At 50.9% G+C, this 18,426-nt stretch overlaps 1 protein-coding gene across 1 annotated transcript; it reads right to left on the bottom strand.

Annotated features, from left to right (window-relative positions):
* Positions 1 to 764: 764 nt before the first annotated feature.
* On the bottom strand, positions 765 to 8,963 carry PRKAG3 (protein kinase AMP-activated non-catalytic subunit gamma 3). The gene is made up of 14 exons (XM_080798644.1): positions 8,928 to 8,963; positions 8,551 to 8,590; positions 7,943 to 8,116; positions 7,176 to 7,588; positions 5,973 to 6,054; positions 5,410 to 5,468; positions 5,244 to 5,289; positions 4,960 to 5,014; positions 4,655 to 4,781; positions 4,340 to 4,505; positions 3,022 to 3,059; positions 2,696 to 2,842; positions 2,117 to 2,350; positions 765 to 1,546 (listed from the first exon to the last, which is right to left on the bottom strand). Exons 1-13 carry the CDS (start codon positions 8,946 to 8,948, stop codon positions 2,234 to 2,236), a joined length of 1,485 nt encoding a protein of 494 aa, XP_080654770.1. The 5' UTR covers positions 8,949 to 8,963; the 3' UTR covers positions 765 to 1,546; positions 2,117 to 2,233.
* Between the last annotated feature and the right edge of the window lie 9,463 nt (positions 8,964 to 18,426).

Here is an 18,426-nt window from a genome sequence, read left to right as displayed (position 1 = left end):
CGGGTCTTGGTTTTGGAATTTGACCCTCAAGATAGGTGGCAAGAAACGCAAGACACATACAGTGGATTTGGAAGAATGCATAGTGGGTTAGAGAAAAGGCCCCACTCATAAGGATTCCCTAGGTTGATGAGGGTTGGGGAAGCGAAGAGACTGGAGATCTCTGAGGTCCACATTTCAGGGGCCCCTGAGAAGAGGGCCCCGAGAAGGGAGCTGTATCTGAAGGGAAGGGGGGAGTGTGACAAATACCCCCAGAGAGGTCTGGAGATGACAAGGGTAGAAGAGCCCTGTGCCCTATGTTTCCAGGGTAGAGGCTGAAGTAAAGCAAAATGTAGAATAAAGCAGACCACTTGCTGTCGGTCTGAGCCGATGGGCTTGGGACTGCTCTGTAGAGCTTCCCGAAGCCCAGACGAGTGCAGGTCTGGGAGCTAGAACGTCCTCACACCCCAGGAGCAGGCAGGCCCAGGGAGGCTTTGTGACAGGGACTGAGAGAGCACCTAGCAGGTGCCAGGTCGACCCATGACCAACCCAGTGACAACCAGGTGGGAACAGGATTGTTTTAGCTGGTGTGGCCATGTGCGGATGATAATGATGGAGGAACAAAGTCTCAGACTACTTAAAGCCTTCCCCTCCCCTCCCCACCAGATTCACCCCAGGAAAAGGTGGGGGGATGAGCCCCAAACTGACTGAGACTCATTTCTCCCACCTGGTGAAGTGGGGTTCATCACAGATACTCCATTCAGCGTTAGAAAAATAAAGTTACGTTTCCGGCAGATGAGAGTTCGTAGACTGAGTTGTATTTACCGCATAATTAACTAATGCGTGTCTTCTTCATGGTTTTGTTATAAATAAAAGATGAAAAAAGGAATTTCAGTGGGCCAACACCCTATGCGCCAAAGAAATGCCAGTTGTGGTGTTTGTCCATCACAGACCTTCCCTCGTGTCTTTAAACTCAGAAAGCACAGAAGTCCGGCCATAGGTTCAGGTCAAATGACTGGCATTCTCTGAGGGAAACTTCTACAATCAAGTTCATGGGCTGTTCTTTTTCCATTTATGCTTCCTCAAGGGTTCATCCTCAGTGATCCAAATGCAGGGGCCTGAGAACAGCACTTGCTGGTGCTCAGGATGAGGACGAGCCCCCACCCCGGGCTGCTGTTTCATGGGACCACCAACAGCCCTGAAATGACAATGCTGGGAGGATCTGGGGGGCAGGGGCACAGAGATGGGGAACCACGTTAGTGGTTGTGGGAGAACAGCTGGGATTCCCAGGCAGTCCAGAAGCTGAGGAAGCCAGATCCCCGCAGTGAACCCCACCAGCTGAGGGCTTGCTGCCCCGCTGGGTCCGGTCACGCCCCAGGTGGGGGGAAAGTGACACGGATGGCCCCGGAGCAGCTGGCCCTGGGGTAATCCCAGTGCTTCTGGCTCATGGATCTCCAGGCTTGACTCAGCCGTTCTCCTTCCTTTCATCGTCCCACGGTGCACTGGGCATTCGTGAGGGCTTCTGGGAGTACAGGCAGGGCAGGGGCAATTACGGTAAGGCTGGAGAAGCCTGTGGGGAAAAGAGAAGGGAAGACAGTGAGTACACGGTGGGAGGGGAGGTCGCCTTTCCAATAGGGGCACCTCGTGTCGCCGTCCACGGCCAAGCACGTGGAGTCTGTGTGAGTCCCTAGCAAGCATGCTACCAGCCAAGAGTCTGAGAGGATTTACTGAGATGAGTACTTAGAGAAAAGCTCCCTCCTATCAGCATAGTTCCTACTGAGCACGGAAATTCCATTCAACAAAGATTTACTGACTTGCTTCCTTCCAGTGGAATTCCAAGCAGGTGAAAATTGAGTTGGGAGAGGGCGAGTCAGTCTCCCCAGAGCATCTGAAATCACAGCACTGTCCTTGCCTTTACCCCAGCCTTTGCCCATCCCTCTTAGGAGGACCTCTGTGACTTCAGCTGAGATGGGACAAAATGGGGTCCCCATGGGGTGTCCGGACCCTTGGAGTTGTCACGGGGCTCCTCAGCTATGAGCTGAGCCACTCCCATCCTTGAGGTGCCCAGGTTTGAGATCTGAGAGCGCCCCGAAAAATCGATGGACAGGTGCTGAGGCTGTTGGCCCAGAGTAGAGCCTACCTGAACCAGAGCCAAACCAGCAAACGGGGGTGGGGGAAGACGGAGGCCAGGTCCCCTGGCTCCTTTCGTCATCTTCAGTGTGTGAGAGGTGGCCTGGGAGGGAGGACTCAGATACTCTCAGGCCCCGAGGGCGTCGATACCAGCAGGACTGAGCACCAGCGCCTGAAGGATGTCGGAGAGTGACACGATGCCCAGGAGATGCTGGCTCTCGTCCACTAGCACCAGCCGGTGCACCTGTGGGTGCACAGAGGGTCAGTGAGAGCTCGGGCATTGTCGTGCAGCGACAGCAGCCAGCAAGGTTGGCACCAAGAATCAGGGGCATGAATGCAATGTAATGGGGAGGAAAAGCGTGTCTCCTAGAAATCAGTTAGGAGTGGCTCTGACCACTCTGGGCAATGCAAAGTTTCTCATGGGGGCCCCAGGAGCAGGAGCAGTGGCAGACCAGTGTGGACACCGAGAGCTCGGAATGGCCATGAAATGGGAGGACAGGGCAGGTGCCCGGTGTCTAGGGACAGCTGGAGTCACTCATGCGGACTGGGCCGTATGTCTTGGGGGCGTGTAGGCAGAGGCGTGGGGTACCTGCTCCCGGACGATCCGGTCGATGACTTCCCCCAAGCTCTCGTGGGGCTGGCAGGAAAGGACCCCCTCCAGACACAGCGTCCTCTGCTTCAATGCTTCTCTCACACTAATGTCTAGGTGGTTGTAGGTTTGCTGGGCGGCCAAGTGCTGGGGCAGGGAGGGAAGTGCCATGGGAGTCAGCCCCTCAGCCAGATCCCAGACCCCCAGACGCTGCCCTCTCTACACCCGCAAAGGTCCTTCTGGTCCACAGACATCCCTCCACCAATCCTCACACCCACAGCCTCTCCCCATGGCACCCTCAGTTCTCCATCCCCACACACACTTACAATCACATCAAAGCGGGAGTAGAGGCCCACAACCTGTCCTGCAGGGGTGAGGGTGGGGGGAGAAAGAGAAGAGTTTCACCTCAGGACTAGGATACCGTGCAAAGGCCAGGGGCGGGCTTTCAGAAGGAATTACTGGACACCCCCTCCAGGCTACTGGCTTCAGAATGACGCCTGGAGCTGTCACCACCTGAACCCACAAATCACACAGCATCACGGACAGAGAGACAGCTTGACACACCTCCTGATGTGACTGGACACGAGTACATAGTGTCACATCCGAAATAGCCTAGCCTCCAACAGATAGCCTGAAACTGACCAAGCCTTTAGATCCAATTTCCAGTTTATGGAAAAGCTGGAAATAGAGGAACAATACCGAGGCCCCCTGTAGAAAGCAGAGACGGATCTGGAGGTGGACATTCTGCAGGACAATGGGCCCATGATAATGTCACGGAAATTAAGTGAAGAAGTATTCCAGACTAAGAGACTTAAGACAAAAGAAGCAAATGCAAAGCATGGACCTTAATCCAAACCCTGGTTTGGACAAATCAAATGTAAAATATATGTATATATATATATATATATATATATATATATATATATATATATATTTCCCTCAGGGAAGGCGAGCAAATGAGAATTAGGAGCAGATCTTAGATAATATTAATAAATTATTTAGAGTTTTGTTAAGTGATATGGGAAATATTCTGATTTTCAAGAGGCACGGACTGAAGGGGTAGGGGGTAAGCGACATGATCTCTGTAGTTTAAATCACTTTGGGTAGAAAAGGGGAAAAAACCTGGTTATGGCAGTATGTTACCAGAAATTAATCCTGGTAATGGATATGTGGATTTCATTATACGTTTTTTTCCTATCATTTTCATATATTTGAAATTTTTCAAAATCAAAAATAAAACACTTCCTGGCAATTCTAACTTTGAAATGGTTTACAGCCATGGTTTAGCCACGGAAATGTAGTCCCTCTAAGCCCTCTTCAGAGCAAGGAAAGGTGAGCTCTGTCTGGATCCCGTGGCCCATTTTGAGATGAATTAACACTAAGAGCCTCATCTCTTGTTTCCTCTCACCATGCTCATTTTATCGCACATATTCCTCTCAAACCAACCCCTGAAGTCAGAGGCTGGCTGTTGTTAAGATTCCCACGTCACCAACGAGGAAACTGAGACACAGAGAGGCTAAGTCATGGGTCCAAGACAAAGCAGGCAGACCTATAGCCCCAGCTCCACCCTGGGTCCTGAGCCGATGCCAGACCCCTGCCTGCCGCCACCCCAGCCCAACCAGCTCCACTCCCGGGTTCAGGTACCAGCTTCATTGATCACGGGCAGCGCAGACACGGGCCGGTCCACAAAGATGTCCAGTGCCGTCAGGATGGGTGCTGTGTCCAGCACCACGGCCAAGTCCCGGAATGTCCCGATGCCCAGATCTTGGATGGTGCGGGAGAGGAAGGAGGGCTGGGGCAGGAGGGCGCCCTGGTGGGTCAGGGACAGGTGGGTCAGGGACAGGTGGGTGTCGGCGGGGGGTAGGTCCCTGAGGGCTCCCAGCAGCCCCCTCCCCAGTCTGTTGGGTGAAGGACTGTGTGGCCCCCTCAGGGCCCCCCTGAGGCTGTGCTCTGGCTCACAAAGATATGCAGGAACTTGAGCAGCCGCTTGTGTGTGAGGATGTGAAGCACTGCGCCCGAGACTGGGTCCAGGACTGGCAGACGGTGGATCCGGTTCTTAATGAGGATGTAGACAGCTTCAAACAGGCTGCAGAGGTGGGAGCAGTGGGTCTGGGGGAGAGACATCCTCCACCCCAGCCCGTGCAAAAGGAAGACAGGGTGTGCAGGCTGCCTCATCCCAGGCAGGATGAGCCCATGAGTTCGGAACCGTGGAGCTGGGGAAGGGGACTGTGGGGAGGTGCAGGTGGGTGGCTGAGAATCCTTACCTGCTGTTAGGAGATATGGAGACCAGAGGCTTGAAACAGCCTTGAAGGTAGATTTCTGTAGGCAAAGCCAGAGTCAGGCCCTGGGAGCTGGCTGCCTTGCCCGTCACCAGGTGACTCCCAGAGGGTCTTCTGCCCTCCGGTCCCCTGGGCTCCCTCTCACCCCTTCTTGCTCCTTCCAGGAAATCCCCACTGCCCAGCCTCAACCTCGGGTGCTTGGCCCCACCCTCACCCACACACCCTCAGTCCCTTCCAGGTCCCCCCCACCAGGCCCCCCACCAGCTCACCTCTCCAGGTCTCAATCTTGTGTTCTTCAATCTCATGGATCTGGACCTAGAGACATTGACAGACTCCAGAAGTCAGAACATGGGCCCCTCAGGACACCAGGCTCCCTGAGCCACCCTCTGCCCCAGCCCAAATGGGAGCCCCCGGGACCCCCAGCCCACTCCTCACCAGCGGGGACCTATAATAGCGGTGCAGCACCAAGATGAAATCCGTGATGGTCAGCATCCCTGCGGGGGCGGGGGGACGGGGGTCAGCCTGGGGCCTTGTGGTGAGAGGCAGGCTGAAGGGTCAGACCCCCTTCCCTGCTCTGCCAGAGGCCAAGGACTGAGACAGCTGTGGGAGCTGTGGAAAGAGGGGAGCAGGCCAGCCCCCTCCCATGCCTGAGAAATGAGGTTGTCCCTTTTACGCTTCCCCTGTCATCTCTCTCCTCCCCTCACCTTCTATGCTCCTAATTTCTCCCTCTTCCTCTCCTCTCTTCCCATCTAGCACCTGTAATGTGGGACCATGGGGGAGTAGAGCTGGACAGGCCAGCCAGTCACACCTACTCCACATGTAGGGTCTCCCGCCTAGAGGCCACAAGACCGGGATCTGATGTTCCCCGTGCCAACCCCCAGCTGGGCTCGACCCGAGGGTCTGCTCAAGCCCATGGCGCGTCAGAGCTCAGCCCCAGAATCACCACAAAGGATCTTTTTTCCCTTCCCCACCACCTCTGCCTCCCTGCCCCTCCTCACCCACAAAGCTTTGCTTCTTGCTGTCCCACAGAGGTGCCGCCCGGATGCCGTTGGCCACGAGGGCAAAGAAGGCCTTCTTGATCTGAGGTCCAGAGAGAACGGTGAGGGGTGAGGCTCTCCTTGCCCCTCAGTGGTCCCCTGTCCCAACCAAGGCCTTCCCGGGGGCCTTCTGCTGGGGTGTCCAGTACATGAGCTCTACTGCCTTTCCTACGCTACGGCGCCCCCTAGACGTGGTCCTGGGCAGAGACACTTGCTTAGAGATGAGGCTGCTGGTGGCCAGAGGCCGTTATCCCTTCCCCTGGCTCCCCTGGATGTGGTAACCTAAGCCAGCGTTTCCACTCGGAAGCCATACGTGGGAAGCCATATGTCTAGTTTTTCCTAATCTAAGCACTGGAGGTATACTTAATTACATAATACTTACAGAATACCCTTCTCTAAATAAATCTGATTTTGATTCATGTGGCCTCATCTGAACTAATACCATCTACACTGGTGGCATTTATTCTGGGTGTATTTTTCTAACGCATATCAAAATAAATGCAAAGCTACTAAAATAAACACATTTGTTCGTCTACCACTAGACTCAGGGTTCTGTGAGTGGTTCTCATGCCATGCTTCTGGAGACATAGGCCCGTGCTCTGTGACGGTGAGAATGGAGTCAGGCATTCGGGAGCTTAGCCTAGTGGAAGAGAAGGGACTGGAGCGCATCTTAATTTTCTGTTACCAAGATTTCTCTGCTGTTTGTCCTAGACCACCCTGCTGTATCTTCCATATACTCTGGGGTTTGCAAGTGCTCCTGTTTATCCTGGGTTGTCCCAGGAGTCCTCTGAAGCTTGTAGGGCAAAGCAGGCATTCCTGTCCCCATCTTATTTTATTATTTATTTTTTACTATTATTATTTTTAGTACTCTCTCCACCCAACGTGGGGCTCGAACTCATGATGCCAAGATCGAGAGTGGCATGCCCTTCTGATCAATCCCTGTTTTAGAGACGAGAGAGGTAAATTGACTGACCCAAGACCCTACGGATACTAAATGGTGGGTGGCAGTTAGGTTAGGGAAGGCCTCCCCAGCCCTGGCCTCTGGGGTGCTCTGAAGGCATCCTGGGAGGGGACTCTCAGGAGGTGCCTGGCAGGGTGTCCTGGAGGTTGTGAGTGGGGGCTGCAGCCCCAGCGGAGGGCAGCGGGGCAGAGCCACAGCCTCACCTCCAGTGTGGTGTCGAAGATGACCAACTTGGAGCTGGTCGCCATGGCATCGTAGCAGGTGTGTTCCTGCATGAAACGCATGTAGACCTGGGCCCCCGGCTTCTGCAGCTCATCGTCCCAGCCCGGCTTGGGTAGCAGGGCCCGCGGGGAGGGGCACAAGGCAGGCCTCTCTTCTACCATGCCCAGCTCGTACCCCCAGGCCCCAGTGGCCGGGAACTCTAGGTCCAGCTCCAGACCATCTGTGCTGGAGCCCGAGGTTGAGGCTATGTCGTCGGAGGGGAAGATGTCCCACTCTGTGGGTGAGGAGCCCAACCGGGCCAAGGGAGCAGCTTGGGACAAATGCGTCGCCTCGGGGAATGTGGCCTCCAGCCCGGCGTACTCAGCAGGTGGCCTGGCCTGGGAATCGGTTGGATCTGTTGGAGGGGCAGAGGACAGTAAGTCCGTCTTGTGGAGCACTTTCATATGTGCTGGCTCAGGTCAACTTCACAGCAGCCTTGGAAAGCCTGGCAGCTGTGGTCCCATTTTGCAGGTGAGAAAGCTGAGTCTCAGAGTCCCACAGGACAGGGGGTCTGTCCTGAGTAGGCTGTGCTGGGCCCCTGGGTCTGCAATGCAGTTGACCTTCCCCATTTGGAAAGACTGAGGCTACGAGATGAGGCTTCGGTCCATCTCTGTGCTATGGAACGATCCAGAGCAGAGCTCCAGCCCCAGGCTCCGGCACAGCCCACTGCCTCCCACTCCCGACTCCCCAGAACTGGCTTTGACCTCACCTTCCCCCGGACACAGCAGCTCCCCTTCCTCCACAGCCTCCTGCCTTGTCCATCGAGAGGCCTTGGCAGCCTGTTTCCCATGGCTTCTCTCTGAGCCAGTGCTCGTGGCCGGTGATGGCCATGAAGTGTTCTCTCCTTGTTCTAGGAAGCTCATCTCTGGAAGGGGTATGGGGCCTGTTTGGTTAATAGGGAGTAACACAACAAAATCAATTAAAATGTTATCAATAATAATATTTAATATTTGCAAGCTCCCCTAGGGTTTTTCTCCTACATACTTGTCACTCAAACCTCAAAGCAATCTTATAAAGGAGGTATTAATGATCATCCTTATTTTACTAAAGAGGGACCTGAGATCAGAGAGGTTAGGCAACTTGCCACAGTTCACACAGCAGTAAGTGATAAAGGCAGAACCCGGGTCAGTCTTCAGACTCTAGGTCCGCCCCCCTTCTTCTTCTGAAAGATGAAGGAGGAGGTGAGGCACAAAGGGAAAAGAGACAGGATAAAGCAGGAAAAGGAGAGCGAGACAAAAGCCGGGCTATGAGAGCAGAGGAGATTGGGGGCCCAGAAAGGTGGGAGACAAAGGAAGTAGGAGAAGAGGCTCCACTTACCTTGATGCTCTGGTCTCCCAAGGCGGCTCCAGGATGGGTTCTGTGGGGAGAAGAAGGTCTGAAGGGGTGGGAACATGTCCCACATTCCCAAACAACAAAAGAGCTTTTTCCCCCAACACGTGTGTGTGTGTGTGTGCACGCCTGCACACACATGTACACCCCCCACAGCCTCCCCCACAAACACTTCTACACATCCAGAAAACCACACACTTAACCATTCCCAGATGCACACAGAACCACAGACGTCCCTTAACACGAAGAATACCCATACAGACGCCCACATGCACACACACGCACACGTGCACACACACACACAGCGGTGTGCTCGCCGTCCCTTGGCCTCTGCTGCCCCAGCACCCGTCCCCCGGGACCCCTACCCGGCACAGTGTGTGCTCCATGCGGCCAACCCCGACCAAGTGGGGAGCGAGTGCGCAACACCGGGCGCACAGCACTATTCTGGGCCCCGCCGTTGGCGCCTTGCCCTCCCCGGATCAGTTTCGCTCTGATTGGGTGTCAGGCGGCGGAAGGGAGGGCCCCACAGGCTCCCCGGCTCCTGCCTGGAGCCTGTGGCGGGGTCGGAAGGGCAGGGGCGCACCTGGAATCTCGAGGCTTCGTCCTAGGCTCCCTCCTGGGTCTTCAAGGACAAGCTTGAAGGACGTTGCTATGGGGGGGGGGGTGCTTGGAGCCCTGGGTGGGGAGTAGGGGTCGGGGCACCGGTAGGAGGAGGTGGGCTCTGGGAGTCCTGGGTTCCTTCTCGTCTTTGTCAGGTGGCAAAGGAGGGAAAAATGGAGGCAAGTTGAGCTCAACCGTTGTTCCTCCGACAAACTTCAGTCGTGGGTGATGCTGGAGTTAAAAAGGGCAAGTTGGAGTCGGCTGGGAGGCTGGGGCCAAGGGGTTTGTGGGAGGTCCCAGGAGAGCGGCCATTGTGTATTCAGATGTCCCCATTGGAGTCCCAGGAGCCTGTCCCTTCCCCTGCTGGAGGAGTTGGGGTGGGATGGCCGGGAAGGTGGGGAACTGGGAGAAGTCATGAAGCTGTGCGGTGGCCATGAGGGCCCAGGTGGGAGACATCTGTTTCTACCAGTGGTTTGGTGGTGGGTCCTAGTGTGTGGGAGCCCCGGTCCCAACGTGCCTCTGTGCGTGCTGTCCCTACATCTTCTTGTGCCAAAGGATCCCAGCCTGGCTCTGGTGGCTGCCCACCCGCCCTTCCTGGGCATTCCTGGGGCCTGAGTCAGCGTCCAAATCGGGAATGCTGTCGCAGCTGCTCTAGCTCCCCTCTCTCTGCCTGCCCCTCCTCTCCCCCTTCCAGCCTCTTCCATCCCAGTCTCGGGGCCCTGGAGTGGACACTAAGTAACGGATTACTGGATTTCTTGCTGAATGTACCAAACACACTTCTCATCACCCCTCAAAGCCCCTGTCCTGCCTCCAGAGAAGGTGGAGAACAGATAAGGGAGGGACTTTGCCTTCCTGTGTGTGTCTTGGGTAGTACCAGGGCTGAGTGCAGCTCTCATTCTGCGGGATCCCTGTATCCTATTCCGGGCTTGTCCCAGATGACGGAATGTGTAAGGCACAGCTAAGGGGATGCCTCAACTGGTGGAAGGATCAAGTGGACCATCCTTGGAGAGATGTGATGAGTAGGACCTGGAAAGTTTCTACCCACCCCCCCACCCTTAAGCTCCAGGACACCTTCACCATCAAACCAGATACAGAACAGGTGTAGATCACACCACTGCCTTCTCCAGCGGTGATCCATCCCCCCTCTACCTCAGGTCTGTTCCCTCTACAGGGCCAGTAGGAGGGTTCTTTTTTAAGACAGTCTTGCCTGATGGCATCACTCTCACTGCACTGGTTTTCCTATAGTGCAGGTTCTATGTGCCTATCTCACGGTACACAAAGCTGACATTTACGTATCTATCCACATGCGAAGGTCCTATATCTTCAAGTAAACAGTGGGCACCTTGATGACCAAAATATGTTGGCTGGATGTAATGGAAAACCTGTTTTACGGTCAGAAGGACCTGATTAAAATTCATGTTCTGCCGTTTGTTTGCCATATGACCTTAAAAAGCATTGCTTGTTTGCTCTGAGCCTGTTTCTACCCATGAAAAATGAGGATAAAACATTCTGTGGCAGACTGCCAGTTGCCTCCCACTATCTATTTTTCTCTTCTTCTTTTAGAAGTAGAACTACTTGAATGTTAGCTGGAGAGTGGCTGCCTGTAATAAAGACTCAGATTCCCAATCTTCCTTGCAGCTAAATGAGACCTTGTGACTAATCTTGGCCCAAGTGATGTGAATGGAAGGGATGTGAGCAAGTTCCAGATCAGTCCTTAAAAGAAAGATGTGTAGGTTCCTTCTCTTCCTTTACCCCTTCTGCTGGCTGGAAGGTTGCTGTGATGGCAGGATCTAGGGCAGCTATTTTGTACCCAAAATGGAAGATGCTTGTTAAAGGCTTCAAAGTCACCCTACCAGCTTTAGACTGTCTGTGGACTATTTTATATGAGGGAGAAATACATTTTCTTGTTAAATCATTCTTAAATTGGGTCTTTGGTACAGCAGCCAAACGTGCATCCTAATGAATACAGAATTAATATCTGTAAGTGGCACTGCTCTAAAAAGCCCAAAACAAGTGACATTGGTTTAGAGATTGGGCAGCAGATAGCCAAGAAAAGTACTGTCTGCTGGTAAGGCGGTGACCCTTGTTATATTACAGCGAGACATTGGTGTGACCATCATCTATAATGCCATAATAGAGTCTATAAGTCACAGAAACTGGGTGGAAGCACTCAGACTGTTAGTGTGCATTGGCCGTTGCTTGTAACTACTAGCAAAGACCTAGAGGAGAGATGCTCTCAGGCTGGATATAAGAGGTGGTTTAGAAGAGGCAGCCTTAGCCGGGGTTGTACTGGTAGTTCCAAACCTTTCTCAAGCACACCCTGTTCAGCAGCCGTGGGAGCTGGCCCAGTGGGCAGAATAAGGGAGGCTCCCTTCACAGCCAAGCATATTTTTTCATTTGGCCTTAAGACAGCCACCAGCAGTTTGAGAGAGAATAGAAAGTACACCACGTCCAGAGTATCAGGCACAGAAACCATGGCTCTATGAAACCATTGGCTGTGCTTACTCAAATATGGAACCAGTCAGTAGCCTTTTAGGGTTTTGAGGGTGATGATGCCTGCATGGCTCAGTCCGTTAAGTGTCTGCCTTCAGCTCAGGTCGTGATCTCAGGGTCCTGGGAAGGAGCCCCTGTTGGGCTCCTTGCTCAGTTGGGAGTCTGCTTATCCCTCTCCCTCAGCCCCTCCCCCAGCTCATGCTCTCTGTCCCTCTCTTAAATAAATAAATAAAAACTTTTTAAAAGATTTTGAGGGTGTTGTACCAGCAAAGAAATGACAAACGTGGTCACCAAAAGCTGATTCAATCGGCCTCCCAGTTGTGCGCCAGCAGGAAGAGGTCTATAGAAGCTACATGGTCTGCAAGGACATGGTCTCTGGTACAGCTGTAGAGGATCTTGAGTAAGGGATCACTTCCCAGGAGGCAACACCAGACGCCACATAGTCTAATAGAAAGGAGAGGTCCTTCCAGAGAGCAGAACCAGTGGCTGCCAGAGGCATCGCCCAAGAACTTACCGCTCTGTGGGGGAACAGATCTGCAATGCCTCCCCAGCTGGATTTGGTAATTGACAAGACCCGGTGACTGCTGGGTGTTTGCCTTTCTTTCTTGTTCCAAGTGGATTTTTAAAAAATTTTATGTGTAAATTCAATTTAGTTAACATACACTGTATTGTTAATTTCAGAGGCAGAATTTAGTGATTCATCAGTTGTGTACAACACCTGGTGCTCATTACATCAGGTGCCCTCCCTAATGCCCATCAGGGGTGGATGCATAAAGCCAGCAGCAGACCTGTTCACAGAGACCTGGCAGGCCAGAAAGGACTGGCATGATGTCATTCAATGTGCTAAATGGGGAAAAGATGTAGCCAAGAATACTTTATCCAGCAAGGCTGTCATTCAGAATGAGATAGAGTTTCCAGACAAACAAAAACTAAATGAATTTGTGAACACTAAACAAGCCCCATAAGAAATATTAAAGGGAACCCTTTGAGCAGAGAGAGAGAGAGCCCAAAAGTAACAGAGACCAGAAAGGAACAGAGACAATCTACAGAAACAGTGACTCTACAGATAATAATGCAATGGCACTAAATTCATATCTTTCAATAATTACTCTGAATGTAAATGGACTAAATGCTCCAATCAAAACAGATGGTATCAGAATGGATTAAAAAACAAGACCCATCAGGCGCCTGGGTGGCTCAGTGGGTTAAAGCCTCTGCCTTTGGCTCAGGTCATGATCCCAGGATCCTGGGATTGAGCTCTGCATCGGGCTCTCTGCTCAGTAGGGAGCCTACTCCCTCCTCTCTCTCTGCCTGCCTCTCTGCCTGCTTGTGATCTCTGTCTGTCAAATAAATAAAAAACAAGACCCGTCGGGGCGCATGGGTGGCTCAGTGGGTTAAGCCTCTGCCTTCGGCTCGGGTCATGGTCTCGGGGTCCTGGGGTCGAGCCCCACATCGGGCTCTCTGCTCAGCAGGGAGCCTGCTTCCCCCTCTCTCTCTGCCTGCCTCTCTGTCTACTTGTGATCTCTCTCTCTCTGTCAAAAAAATGAACAAAATCTAAAAAAAAAAAAAAAACAAGACCCGTCGATACGCTGCTTTCAAGAGACTCATTTGAGACTCAAAGACACCTCCAGATTGAAAGCAAGGAAGTAGAGAACCACTGACCGTGCTAACGGACGCCAAGAGGAAGCTGGAGTAGCCATTCTCATATCAGACAACTGAGATTTTAGACCAAAGACTATAGTAAGAGATGAAGAGAGACACTATAACATAATAAAAGGGTCTATCCAAGTAGGTATTTTCACTGAGTTTATCCTGTTCCTCCTCCACTGTTGTCTATGGAGAGTAGGAGGAGTGGATTATCTACCTTTTATTTGACAGGTCACTGAACTGTAGGATCCCATCCACACCTCGTCCTTCGGAGATCCTGGGCTCCGAGCTGGTGCGGGTTCCAGATGCCTCCCTTTCAGGGCTGCTGACTGTGTCCTTCGCTTGTGGGCTCTGGCACAGCAGTATCTACTCTCTCCTTCTTTACCCTCTATGAGTAATCCCCACAACTTTAGCTTAAGTGCAAGATTCTATTTCCCAGCTTCCTCTGCAGATGGTATGGCCACGTGACTCAGTTGGCTCCTGGGATCTGAGCATCGGTGTTATATGCAGACTCCAAGAATGACCCAGAAGGAAGCGGCAGATTGTCTCCTTTCTATTGACTGGAATTATGATGTGATGGCTGGAACTGGAGCACCCTTTGAACTGATGAGAGAAGATGTGGGTTGGAAATGACAGTACCTCTCCCTTCTCCTTGCTGGCCTGCCTACCTCTGAGCTGTCACATTATGAGGAGAAATAAATTTCCATCTTGCTTAAACCACTGACAGATTGAACTTTGCTACAGAAACCAAGCCCCTGTCTAGCTAATGTATTTACGCTATAGGATCGGGGTAGGGTTAGAAATGACAAGTGTATATAATGATCCTTCAACTTTTTTTTAAAGATTTTATTTATTTATTTGACAGAGAGAGAGAGAGAGAGAGAGATCACAAGTAGGCAGAGAGGCAGCCAGAGAGACGGGGGCAGTAGGCTCCCTGCTGAGCAGAAAGCCTGATGCAGGGCTCTATCCCAGGACCCTGAGATCATGACCTGAGCCGAAGGCAGAGGCTTAACCCACTGAGCCACACAGGTACCCCTCCTTCAACGTAGCACTTAAAACCTACCAGAAACTGCAAAACACGTTGTGTGCATCTTTTGTAATCCTTCCCCACCCTGGGTGGTAAATATGATTATATGGTTGTCATTTAAGCTTGAAATATTTAATATGTATTGATATTATTATACACGTATGGCTAAAATTTTACAGATGAGAAAATCGAGGCATAAAGAGATTAACTTGATGAGAACCTCAAAGCAAGTGAGATGGAGAGCTCAGTCAAAACCAGTGTTTCTGGACACCGGCACCACACTCTTAAAGCCTGAAGCTTACTGTAAATAAAGCACAGGCCCGTCATGTAAGAGATGCTCAGTAAGTGGTTACTATAATTATGGCCTTGCCACCTGCTTTCCGTCCCCGTAGACCTCCAACTACAAGGCTCCGAAGGCAGGCAGGCGCAGAGCGTGCTGACCGTCACCACGAGATAGTGGTATCGAGGATGGGGATGGAGGAGGGCTTCAGCTGGGGCAGACCCCAGCCCTGCTCAACACTACGCCCATAGTGATTTTCCAGTTGTAAAATAAATAAATAAATAAATAAATAAATAAATAAATAAATAAGGAGCTCCCTGCCCTGCCCCTGCCCTTTGCCTCTCAGATCTCCCACACCTGCTCTCACTGCCAGACGAACCCGACCCATTATCTCCGGTAGGACGAATCAGCAGAAGGTATTGGCTTTGGCTGGGAAATAAATACTCCTTGGGTGTTTGCTTTTCGTCTCTGGTCATGGTATCATATTTCTTGAAATCCTATTTCTTGGCTCGCTCTCAAAACTGGGTGTAATAAGGACCTGCACCCTGACCCTAGGGCGAATCTGGCTGCTATCTCTAGATAGCTGATTTGCTTGGGACATGGGGTCAGGATCCTGTTTAAGTGTTATTTTTATATCAGAGGAAGAAAAACAGCTCGACAAGGCCAAGGGGAGTAGCCTGATAAATTACAAATGGGCTCCACTGTGCCAGGGTGGTTGGGAGGCCGTGAGAGCAGCCCTCAGGTCAGTCACCCAAACACTCCAGCTCTCGTCCTTTCTGCGTGTGCTGAAATCTACGTCAGTGTCCCAAAGACCTGGAAAGAACCAGCACCTCGTTAAGGCAATTTATTCTGCTCCAAGGGCCCCATTCCTGAGTTTTTTTCTGTGAGCTGTTGGAGACTGAAGAGGACAGATGGTGCTTGTGTCTGCCCAGTATCCACTTACCCTTCTTTTGGCAAGCCCCCAGATTTTCCTTCAGGAAACCACAATTCCTCCAATCTCAAAATTCACGGGTTTCAGAGGGGCTTAACTGTGGGTTCCGGGAAATATACCTCTGATTCAGACTTGGTTAATCAGCACCTCACATTCCCCTAGCTATGGGGAAAGGGACATTGACCGAATTAGTCCAATAGGGGTGAATCTTGGAACTTTTGTTGGAGTGAACAGGAGCATTTTTCCACTGGATCTGGAGCTAAGCATGTGAGTGTGGAGGTCCTGCTACCATGCAGAGTGGAACTGCCTGAAAATGAAGGAAAAATAAAGGGCAAAAGAACCATGAGATGATGAGCAAGGCCATGTCCTCCTGATATATACTAAACCCCTGGATCAAACTGTACCTGAAGACCTACCACTGGGTTTTTCAGTTACATTAACCAATATAATCTTTTTTTTTTTTTTTAAGAGAGAGAGAGGACATTTGGGTGCCTCAGTGGATTAAGTGTCACCTTTGGCTCAGGTCATGATCCCAGAGTCCTGGGATTGAGCCCCACATGGGGCTCCCTGCTCAGTGGGGAATCTGCTTCTCCCTCTCCCTCTGGCTGCCACTCCCCCTGCTTGTGTGCTCTCTTTTTCTGTCAAATAAATAAATAAAATATTTAAAAAGAGAGAGAAAGTGCAAGTGGGGAGGGGAGCTGGAAGGGGGGAAAGGGAGAGAGAGAATCCCAAGCAGGTTCCACGCACATCGAGGAGCCCAATGCAGGACTTGATCTCATGACCCTGAGATCATGACCTGAGCCGAAATCAGGAGTCAGATGCTCAACCGACTGAGACACCCAGGAGCCCCGAATCTTTTTTTTTTTTTAATGCAGTTTGAATTGAGTCGTCTGTCACCCATAACTGAAAGAGTTCTGATACCAGTTAATAAAGAAACAAGATCTCGACACCTTCAAAGGCTTCTGGGAATGATGTTCAGTCACCGTACTTTCCCAAGAAAAAGTGCATGTTTGAAAAAACAATTAGAGTAAATCAACAGGCTGAAAAGACACTTGGAGAGAGTACAATAAAGGAAGAATTGGAATGGGACAAGATTAATGAAGGAAGTTTTCCTAAAGAAGGCGAGTTTGGATATTGAAATAATAATGATGACAGGAAAAACTCTACTGAACCCTAACTGTGTGCTTCGCACCAGGCTCAGCCGTTTAGATGTGTGACAGAAAAATATGTTGAAATAATAGCCAAACTGAAGGGTGTTTTCTTCTGCTCGACAGACCTTTTCTCACTCAGGCTTGGTGTGTCCTTGTTTATTGCCTCAGGGAATAAATGATTCAGTGCAACGAAAAACATCTTCTGACTTTTCAGTTTCGAGTGAGGTCTTCTGGGAAGAAAGGGAATACCTTTGGCTGAAACAAAAGATTTGGGAATTTTGACAGGCGAGGTGATTCAGAAAACATATCCCACCAAAGACAACCCAAAATGCTGGATAAAATAGAAGCAGCAGGTTCTTAAAAGCTCTGAAAAGACAAGATAGTAAAGAACTTGCTAGGTCCCACTGAAAGGAAAATGAGGGTACACGGCGAAGTTAGGGAAAAGAGAAGGGGCTCCATTCTAAGGCATCTGCCAATTTTAGCAAGAGCTATGTGTGGCGATGGGGGCCCAGGACCCCCACAAGCTGGGAGGATGAGAGGAGATCCTGTCTATAAAAAACTTAAGATGTTGAAGGACCACACTCCCAAGAGGAAATGTAATCCAGAAGCAAACTGGCTCTTACTTAGATTTACAGACAAGGTTTTCCTCAACTGAGTGGTTCAGAGAGTGTCAAACCTTGAACTTGGCTTAAGGTGTTACTGAATTAGTAATGGCCCTAGATGCCCAGCAGGAGCAAACACAGATGTTCTCTGGAGAAAGTTCCTTCAAAGTGACGGATTATTCCAATAATATCCAGCACATAGTTGAAAATAATGAGATACACCAAGAATTGTAAGAACCAGCAGAAAAGACAGAGAGGGGGAATAAATCCATAAAAACTTCAGAAACCTGGGGCACCTGGCTGGCTCAGTCGTTGAGCCTAACCCAGGGTCCTGGGATTGAGTCCCGCATCCGGCTCCCTGCTCAACAAGAAGCCTGCTTCTCCCTCTCCCACTTCCCCTGCTTGTGTTCCCTCTCTCGCTGTGTTTCTCTCTGTCAAATAAATAAAATCTAAAACAAAAAAACAAAAAACAAAAACAAAAAACTTCAGAAACCAGAATTATCAGACACTTCACATGCAACAATATGCTCATTTTGTTTAATGAAACATGAGCAGTTTGAAAAAGTTGGAGCAAATAGAAAACTAAGAAAAGCAGCACAACAGATTCTTTTAAAAAGCAGACAGAACTTCTAGGGGCGCCTGGGCGGTGCAGTCGCTGAAGTGGCTGACTCTTGGTTTCAGCTTGTGTCATAATCGCGGGGTCATGGGATCCAGCTCCGAGCTCCACACTCAGCATGGAGTCTGCTTGGGACTCTCTCTCCCTCTGCCCCTCCCTGCCCTCAAATAAATAAATTAAATTTTTTTTAAAGCAGACAGAACTGGGGTGCCTGGGTGGCTCAGTCCTTAAGCAGCTGCCTTCGGCTCAGGCCATGATCTCAGGGTCCTGGGATCGAGCCCCTCATCAGGCTCCCTGCTCAGCAGGAAGCCTGCTTCTCCCTCTCCCACTCCCCCTGCTTGTGTTCTCTCTCTCACTGTCTCTCTGTCAAATAAATAAATAACATCTTAAAAAAAAAAAGCAGACGGAACTTCTAGAAATGAAAGACACATAAGTGAAAATAAAAACTTAATAAATGTTACTTCACAACAGATTAAGTGCAGCAGAAGAGAAAACTGGATGTCATGTCAGAAGAAGT

The sequence above is a fragment of the Martes martes genome (assembly GCF_963455335.1).
Source record: "Martes martes genome assembly, chromosome: 3".
Lineage (NCBI taxonomy): Eukaryota > Metazoa > Chordata > Mammalia > Carnivora > Mustelidae > Martes > Martes martes.
This window is presented reverse-complemented; position numbering and strand designations above follow the sequence as displayed.

Coding starts and splice junctions, on each gene's coding strand:
- PRKAG3 (XM_080798644.1), bottom strand. CDS start 8,948: ATGGAGCACACACTGTGCCGG. Junction 7,589..7,942: donor GCTGCTGTGTCCGGGGGAAG/GTGAGGTCAAAG, acceptor CCCCTCCAACAG/ATCCAACCGATTCCCAGGCC. Junction 5,290..5,409: donor GCTATTATAGGTCCCCGCTG/GTGAGGAGTGGG, acceptor CAATGTCTCTAG/GTCCAGATCCATGAGATTGA.